Genomic DNA, 9,660 nt, shown 5'->3' with positions numbered 1-9,660 from the left:
TTATTTTCTTCTTCTCAGTACTTCCTCTTTAGGTTCAGTATCTGAACTGGGTTCTCTTGCAGTTTTACAGCTCTATTAATGTTGATGCTTTATGTGGAGCCACAGATGTTCTCCATTATCTATCCATGATTCAGACACAACAGCTGTTCTTGTCAGTAAACTCCATGTTTCACATCTGCTCCATCTTCTCTGACTGAAGTGTTCTCTGATTGAACCCTGACTTTCAGACTTTGGGCACTGCCTACAGTAGCAGTGTGTACAGACTGTGGTGTGTGGAGGTCTCTCCACTAGAGGGCGCTGTAGGCTGGGTGCTGGATCAGCTCAGGTGACTGAAGTTAAAGTGAAAGTGAAAGAGAGAGGAGGGAAAAGTACAGCGCAGCTGCTTTGTGTTGGATTTCATGTAAAGAAGGTTTTATTCTTCATCTTTATCAAGTCAGAAGAACAAGGTTGTGGAGCTGAGAACTTCTACAAGCTCCTGACAAGTAGCCGGACTCGGTACCCGGTCCCGTCCACATTCCCAGCCGGGGAATAGATCCAGCCCAGATAGCGGTCTGAACTACCGGGAGCGGTCAGATCTCCTCTGGCAGCATTGGACGCCCCCCATGCTGAGGTGAAGTCGGACGGCTCTCACTGAGGGAGTCGAGGGTCTTCCTGCGTTCAGCGCACGAAGCGGACAGGTAGTTTGAGACCACCCTGAACACAAGCAGCGGTTCGGGCCCGCAACGCAAGTACAGAGACCAACAGAACAAAAGGAGCCACCCCATAATATTAGTGTTTCTACCAGTGGAGCTCAGCTCCAGAGTCGTGCTGGTGGGACAGAGCTGTCTGTGGGCCACAACAGTGCTGTAAATGTGCTTCACTGCTTCACATGAACTGCTTCTTAAATAGATCAGCTAATAGAACTTCCAGTCCTGTTCTTCTAGTTCCTCCAGTTCTGATTAGCTCTGTGTTCACACTATTGAGGGGGTTCTTGTACAGGAATAGAGGACTGGATCTGTGAGGGGCTTCATAGCAGAGTTTTAATTCCCAAGTTAGAGTTAATCATTTCAGTACAGTGTTCTTTACTTAAAGGTGTAAACCGCCACCTTACTAACACTCTAATCAATATTAGAATTAGTGATCAGTACAAAGTGGGCGTGTGTGAAAACTCCAGTTTCCAGCTGTTCTTACAGTGAATCTGTTGTAAATGATCTGTTCTCAGAGAGCAGCATCTCCAGTGTCCAGCAGTGTGTGTTAGAAGAGGAACAGCTCCATGATGGAGCCTCTTACCTCCAGCAGTGGAGGAAGTGCCCCAGAGTGAGTATCCTCATATCAGCACTTCATCTGAAGAACCAGGAGAAGGAGAGAGTGTTTATGTCCCTCATGTTGAAGCTGAAGGAGTTTTAGTAAAGGAAGTCATTACTCCACACTTTACTCTCATCATGGATCATCATGAATCAACTGTTTTCAGGGTGAAGAGAGCAGCATCTCCAGCCCCCAGCGCTGTGTCTATGAAGAGTGACCAGTCCATGAATCATCCTCTAGTCTTCATCAGTGGAGGAGGAAGCTCTGAGTCTCGGTACATCACTGCACTCAGTAAACTACTGTTCTGAGAGTGAAGCTCTTCAAATGTGTTCCTGAGCTTTCTTAAAGATGTGGTGTGTGTTGGAGTTCAGTGTGTAAATGCTGGAGTTTTCACTGTGTTTAATGTTAACAGGACTGAAACACAGAGAGCAGTTTCTCCAGAGCCCAGCTGTGTGTCTATGAAGAGTGACCGGTCCATGAGTCAACCTCCTGATTTCAGCAGTGAAGCTGTGACCTCTGACCCAAAGTGAGTGAAACCTCAAACCTACACACACACACACACACACACACACACACACACACTCACTGCAGGTGATCTTCATGCTGTTCCTCTGCACTGATTTCCACACAGGAGCTCAGTGTGAGGTTCTGAGTTTCTCTGTATTTAATGATCAGTGTACACAGCTGGGTGTGATGGTGAGACAGGTTCTAGATTAGACTGACTGACCTGAACAATGTTCTAGATCACTAAACGAGCTCACAGAGAGTCGGTTCTACTCCCTAAATTACAATATCAGCTATAGGGTGGACAGTTACACACATATCTATATATAGAGACAGTAGGGGACGTGTTTGAGAGAAGAGTGGGGGTGTTTTGATGGGTACTACAGGGATGGGGTGGGGTGGGAGGTGTTGGGTGATGTGAGGATGTTTAATGTTCATATAAACAGTTCAGTCGTTCTCTACAATCAGAATGAACTCTTATTCAGATTGGTGAAAATCTCTGCATGTAAACAGAGCTACTGAGAGTCAGAGCCAGTCATTAACTTAGATCATAAATGAGGCAGCTGTGCATGAAATTACACACCAGTGTTTCACATCCAAACCTTACAGTTTCTCATAGAAATAGGACAGTTAGTATAAGCAGGTGATATCAGTGATATAAGCAGGACAGTCAAAGTGGGCTTTGGGTCAATGGTATATGGGTTATAATGTAATGAACAGATGGGTGTTCAGTCAGGCTGCTGTGTGTTCAGTTACATTTACAAATGGATGAAATTCTACAGAATTCCACTCAGATTTAGTTCTTTTCAGAGCTCTTACCAGACGAGTAATGACTCAAACAAACACATTCACAACTTTCAGACATTTTTATCCTGAATAAACCCAAGAAATGATAGATTTTCTACGTCTGAAAACTGAAGTCAGAGACAGAAAGCTCTGCTACCAAAACACAAATGTATCGTTGTGAAGTCGTCTTTGTTTACATTAGTAGACGGTCGAGCTCTGTTTTCACCTTTAAGAAACATTCGGAAATGTGTGGGTTTAATTCAGCTTTTACTGAAGTTCAGTCTTTTAATTTGATCTGTTATTGTCTGTTATTCTTTATTTTATTAAAACTCTCAACTTTTATCTTCTGTCAGTATCACTTGTGTTTGATTGTTGGTGGTGAGTGCAGATGTGAGCTGCTATATCAGCTGATTAATTCATGGAGATCACAGTGTGGGTTTTCTATTCGTCCACAGCGTCCAGAAGAAGAAAATTCACAGAGAAAAACTGGAGCATATATTCAAGGTCAGTCCTAAACCAGTCACATGATGAGGATCTCCCTGATTTCTTTCATTTCTCAGTTTAAAGCTGCTTTAAAGTTTTGATACTTTGCTAATCATAATTCAGTCTCCTTCAGTTGCTGGTGTATTCTAACTGTAACAGTGTTCATATTAATACTTTAAGATGCTGTTCAGTAACATGATGTTTAAGTCCTTTTACACATTACAGAATCACAGCATCCAGAACTCCTCCACTCCTCAGATCAGTGTCTCTCTTCTGTTTAGCAGATTGTTCTGTGTTCAGATCATCTCTCTCTGTAATGGTGCAGCTTTAGTGATTCTCTGATGTTTGTTCTTAATCAGGAGCTGCAGCAGAAATTTATCTCTCTAGTGGAGAACGAGCTGAACACATTCAAGAAGCTCCTGAGTCCAGCATGCTCTGAGAGAGAGGTGGAGGATGAGGATGATCAGAGAGGGGAGAGAGAGGGGGTGCTGAAGATTACACTGCAGATCCTGAGGAACATGAAGCAGACAGACCTCGCTAACACACTAGAGAGCAGTAAGAGTTCTGGGTCATGACCATGGTTCCCAACCTGAGTGCTAATGTATTCCTCAGTGAAGTCCCGCTTTTCAAAGGGAATAAAAATAAATACTTCATTGGATTTTGTAATTATAGGATAATGTATCACAGCATCAACTGTAGTCCTTAAACCTAACACTTACTGATTTTGTAGAAACACCATTAACAGCTCTAAGAGCTCTACAGCTGCTACAGAAACAACACACTACAATCTTTATTTTTAAATGATTTATTCACTGTATCACAGAGTTGTTCTACACAGGGGTCTTTAATGCAGGATCACAGCTGATCACATGTCTCTATTGTCTTCCTCTGGTATCAGAATTGGCCCCAGCTTGTCATCGAAAGCTCAAATCCAAACTGAGGGATAAATGTCAGAGAATTAATGAAGGAATCTCAGGCCTTGGAAACTCAGCACTTCTGAATGAGATCTACACAGAGCTCTACATCACAGAGGGAGGGGGTGGAGAGGTCAATCAGGAACATGAGGTGAAGCAGATTGAAGCTGCATCCAGGAAAAGGGCAGCACAGGAGACACCAATCAAATGCAGCAACATCTTTAAACCATTACCAGAACAGAACCAGCCCATCAGAACCGTACTGACTAAAGGAGTTGCTGGAATTGGAAAAACAGTCTCTGTGCAGAAGTTCATTCTGGACTGGGCTGAAGGAGAAGTAAATCAGGACGTTCTCTTCATATTTCCACTTCCTTTTAGAGAGCTGAATCTGATGAAGGAGAAGAAACGCAGTCTGGTGAATCTTCTTCAGAGCTTCTTCCCAGAAACACAAGATTTAAAACCCAGACATTATAAGAGCTACAAGATCATGTTCATCTTTGATGGTCTGGATGAGTGTCGACTGCCTCTAGATTTCCAGAACAATGAGAACTTGGTGGATATAGAAAAAAAGACCTCAGTGGATGTTCTGCTGACAAACCTCATCAAGGGGAATCTGCTTCCCTCTGCTCTCCTCTGGATCACCTCTCGACCAGCAGCGGTCAGTCAGATCCCTCCTGAGTGTGTTGACCAGGTAACAGAAGTGCGGGGTTTCAGTGACCCTCAGAAACAGGAGTACTTCAGGAAGAGGATCAGTGATCAGGACCTGGCCAACAAAGTCTTCACACACATCAGGTCTTCAAGAAGCCTCGACATCATGTGCCACATACCGGTCTTCTGCTGGATTGCAGCCACTGTTCTAGAGAGAATGCTGAGTGAAGCTGAGAGTGGAGAAACCCCCAAAACCCTGACGCAGATGTTCACACACTTCCTGATCTTCCAGATCAAACACAAGAGCCAGAAGTACAGTGGAGGAAGTGACCTTGATCCTCAGCAGACTAGAGGAAGTATTCTGGCTCTGGGGAAACTGGCTTTCCAGCAGCTCGAGAAAGGAAACCTGATCTTCTATGAGGAAGACCTAAGAGAGAGTGGCATTGATATTAGGGAAGTGTCAGTGTACTCAGGAGTGTGCACCCAGATCTTCAGAGAGGAGCATGAGCTGCACCTGGGGAAGGTCTTCAGCTTTGTACATCTGAGCGTTCAGGAGTTCCTTGCTGCTTTATATGCGTTTCTCTACAGAAAGGTTCAGAATCAGCAAATCACTGAACAGCAAACCAGTAAACTCTCTAAGCTTTTCAGCAGATCAACGATGACTGGCTTCCTCAACAGTGCAGTGGACGAAGCCTTACAGAGTGAGAGTGGACACCTGGACCTGTTCCTTCGTTTCCTTCTGGGTCTCTCACTGGAGTCTAATCAGACTCTCTTACGAGGCGTACTGACACCGACAGAGAGGAGCTCTCACAGCAACGAGGAAACAGTCACATACATCAAGGAGAAGATTGAGGAGAACATCTCTCCAGAGAAATCCATCAATCTGTTCCACTGTTTGAATGAACTGAATGATCACTCTCTAGTGCAGGAAGTGCAGAAATACCTGAACAGAGGTGGTGACCGTCGTCTTCATCAGGCCTGGCTCTCTCCTGCTCAGTGGTCAGCTCTAGTGTTTGTGTTGCTGAACTCCGAAGAAGAGCTGGAGGAGTTTGACCTCAGTAAATATGAGCCATCAGAGGAGTGTCTTCTGAGGCTGCTGCCAGTAGTCAAAGCATCCAGAAGAGCTGTGTGAGTATTTTCCTTCAGGCGTTTCCACAGTTTTTAATGAACTGCTGATGATTAGAACCAGTTTACAGTGAATCACATTAGTATGAATTATCCTGTGTGAGAGAGAGTGTGTGTGTGTGTGAGAGAGAGTGTGTGTGAGAGAGAGAGTGTGTGTGTGTGTGTGAGAGAGAGAGTGTGTGTGTGTGTGTGTGTGTGTTATTTCTGTTACCCAGTTGAAAATTAAGATTCAGCCTAATGGGCTGATATATATAAGAAGATATACCAATTAACTTTGTTCAGATCAGATTCGGTTACTGTCTCTTTAAGAGAGAAATGAATTTATGGTGATAATAAGTGAACAGAGGAGATTGGAAGTAGTGCTGCTGTTCTAGTCGTTCATTGGGTGTCTAGTTAAGTAGAGCCAATAATATGAATAATATTCAGGCATTTCATAACACCACTAAAATCTGTCCCAGAGCTGTTGGTGAGCTGCAGGTCCACGTTGTTCACAGTAAAATGGGTCAGCATGTGGAACTGGAGCTTTCTGCATGTTTTCTATCTCTATATAAAGAAACTCCAGGACTTTAGACGGACGCTGTATTTCAGTTTAATTCTGTTCTCTATTCTTTATCTGTCCATTCAAATCTTCCCCTTTCAGTTTATTGTAAAATCTGTTTATTCTTCATTTTTCAGACTGGCTTCATGTAATCTTGGAGTAAAGACGTGTGAAGCTCTGGGATCAGTTTTAAAGCTGGAATACTCCTCCCTGAAAGAGCTGGACCTCAGTAACAATGACCTGCAGGATTCAGGAGTGGAGCTGCTCTCTGCTGGACTGAAGAGTTCACACTGTAAACTGCAGATTCTCAGGTCAGTGTTTCTGTCAGTTCATTCTGAAATGATAAATGTGAAGATGTGAGATGTGAATTAATTAGCTATGACCTGAATGAATGGGGCACCACCTGTAATTCTCGCCCAGGACTGTAGATTTTTGGTAACTGGTTGTTTCAGTTTAGACTCCACCATAAATAAAACTTACCTTGATTTGCAGTTCAGTTCTGAATTAAATTCAGTCTCAATTCAAGAGGCAGTTTTCTCGCTCCAGGGACTCAATCTCTTTGTATACACTCACACAAGAGCCAGTTATAATTAATAAAACATTATCATAGAAACATGTAATAATGAAGAGATCATTTCAGTATCACAGCCTTGAAGGTAGGCATGAGTTTAGTGTATCAACACTCACCCCACAGGACGTTATTCCTGAGATAGTGGTTAGAATAGTAATAAGGTGAGTTGTTTGGAGAAGTGCACTGACTGTTGGATTTGATCACATGGACAGCTACTGCTATTGGCTAGAACTAGACTGGTCTGACTGATCGCTGTTAAACGAAGGTAACATGATCAGTGTGCAAGACTGAACAATCTGAATGTAACGTCCCTGCTCAAGTTCAACTCTAGGCACCAGTAGTTTGGGTCTGGAGCTTTGAAGAGAGACCCAAAGGTCGGCTCTAGACAGAAGGTCCAGTCGAGACTAGGCTTTGAGGTGGAAGGAACGGATCCCTGAGGAATGCTGTTGCACCTCTGATCAGCCCAGTAGGGAAGCCATCCTGCGTGGTAGAGCAGCATTCACAGGCTCTGTTCAGGTGGAGCAACACGGCTGCTATGGATGCTTGAGTCTTCTTTAGGCAGGATGTGACAGTTTCATGTAGACTTGTTCAAAGGTTCGATTGGCTGGTGTTCGTTAGAAATCTAACGTGAAAACTAAACAAGAGAAACAGAAGAAAAACTAGACAAACTACTTATACAAAATACTTATTTCACAAGTTTTGGAGGCTTTAAGTTGTAAATAACCGTTTTTTTTTAGCTGAGGCTTCTTCTCTTCTTCTTCTTCTGGAGCTCCGTTCTTTAAGCCAACTGGAACTTTAACTCAGGCCTTGACCTTTCTGTCTCTCTGTTCCTTTTCTTTTCCCACCGTCTGACACACAGGTTTCTACCCTCATCTCAGCATGTCTCGCTGACGTATTTACACTAGCTGAGGTTATTCTTGAGGAAATAGTGAAGCACTTTTGTAACTCGTGCTGGAGAAGAGCGTCTGCTAAATGCCTTAAATGTAAATGTAAATGTCACCACCACAAAGACTGTGACCTTCTACATGAACCAGAAACCCTGGCTGAATGCAGAGGTGCGTTCTCTACTGAAAGAAGGATGCTGCCTTCAGGTCCGGCGACACACATGAACTGAGGAGGGCTAGAGGAGAGCTGACTGCAGGTGTTAAGAGGGCCAAAGCTGCATATGCTCAGAAAATCCAGGGACATTCCTGCCCCCCTCAGGCAGGAGGCTGCAGAGCATTAGGTGTTAAATGAACAGACTGAGAAACAGCTTCATTCCAGAAGCTGTAAGACTCCTAAACTCCTCCTAGCCAAACACACTGCACTGACACTTTGAGGACACTGAGACACTTTACCCACACTAGACACTTTATTATGTTTCCACTACTTATTCATTTATGCTGCTACATTCCTTTCACAGTGTGATCAGACTGCTGCTACTTTTTCAAATGTCTTTGCTTTCTCACTTTCCTAATTATATCTACCATTCTTATATTCTAGATTTTCTTTTATTATTGTGTGTGTGTGTGTGTGAATCCTACACTGACATAAAGATTGTTACTCTTGAAAATAAGTAAAGTAAATAATCGTACTGTGAACTAATAAGATTTCATAAACAAGTAATAATACAAAACCATTAAGAGTAATAAATCATCATAAACGAATACGAGAACACATGAATAAGAGTAATACACTGATTATTCTGGTGGAACCACTAGAAAAGAACTAAGAAAAAGAATCTATGATGAGAAATAAAGCAGCTAGTTAAATAAAGAGGTTATTTTACTTCCTCTTCAGCTAGAACTGTTAAATGCTAAACTCTATTAACTCGTGGGTTTGAGGCACGAACATACATCAGTAACATGTAGAGGATACAAAGACAATCACCCACCAATTAGGGTGCTCTGGAATGGGCACTCTTCTGCCCTCCAAAGAAGGGGGTCTAAGTTAAGTTTTCCCTTTTTATGACAGTTTTATTGACGAGCTAGGATCCAGTGCCCTCTGATGGATCGGGGAGGTCGTCTAGTTTAACGACCTGAAATGTTTGATGCATGTGATCTAGTACTCTCCTACATTAGCTTTAGGCTAACACATTATTTACTGTTAGACACTCCTTATTTTTACTGTCAGAAATGTATCAGTTTCTGTTTAAGTGTATTCTCAAATAAAATCTGTTCATTCTTCATTTTTCAGACTGGCTTTATGTAATCTTGGAGTAAAGATGTGTGAAGCTCTGGGATCAGTTTTAAAGCTGGAAAAACTCCTCCCTGAAAGAGCTGGACCTCAGTAACAATGACCTGCAGGATTCAGGAGTGGAGCTGCTCTCTGCTGGACTGAAGAGTTCACACTGTAAACTGCAGATTCTCAGGTCAGTGTTTCTGTCAGTTCATTCTGAAATGATAAATGTGAAGATGTGAGATTCAGAGCTTTACTAAGATGTTTTTATATCAATATACAAGATGAAGTTTCTAGTGAAGGTCAGAGTTCACTAACCGAACAAAGACCAACTCTCTAACGTCTGCAGTCGTCTTTAGATTGTCTAGAAAGATTTCTGATGAGGTCTTTCTTCCTCATAACACATTAATCAGAGGCTTTGACTCTACTGAACATTCAGTGTGTAGTGATATGTATGATTACTCACTCTGACCTTACAACACATTCTGAAATGAAAACTGGTTTTATAGCGTTTAATGAACCCAGTCTGACCTAACAGCTCATCTGTGATCCAATCAGAGGCTTTTTCTTAGTCTCCTTTAACTCATTATAATCTGCTCCTGTTATAAGTGCAGTAATATGCTATAAGACAAGTATCATAACAAGAAGCA

The 9,660-nt window shown here is 42.7% G+C and overlaps 1 protein-coding gene across 1 annotated transcript; it reads left to right on the top strand.

Moving 5' to 3' along the window:
- The first annotated feature begins 345 nt into the window (after nucleotides 1-345).
- LOC140569821 (NLR family CARD domain-containing protein 3-like) lies at nucleotides 346-9,391 on the top strand. The gene is given in 10 exon segments (XM_072692570.1): nucleotides 346-677; nucleotides 1,202-1,296; nucleotides 1,451-1,558; nucleotides 1,697-1,810; nucleotides 3,030-3,078; nucleotides 3,417-3,612; nucleotides 3,956-5,747; nucleotides 6,420-6,593; nucleotides 9,029-9,092; nucleotides 9,094-9,391. Coding segments are annotated over 9 exon segments (2,700 nt in total). The 5' UTR covers nucleotides 346-677; nucleotides 1,202-1,252; the 3' UTR covers nucleotides 9,253-9,391.
- The last annotated feature ends 269 nt before the right edge of the window (nucleotides 9,392-9,660 follow it).

Source organism: Salminus brasiliensis, chromosome 1, assembly GCF_030463535.1.
Source record: "Salminus brasiliensis chromosome 1, fSalBra1.hap2, whole genome shotgun sequence".
Lineage (NCBI taxonomy): Eukaryota > Metazoa > Chordata > Actinopteri > Characiformes > Bryconidae > Salminus > Salminus brasiliensis.
The sequence above is the reverse complement of the archived record's forward strand: the minus strand, read 5'-3'. Positions and strand labels throughout refer to the sequence as shown.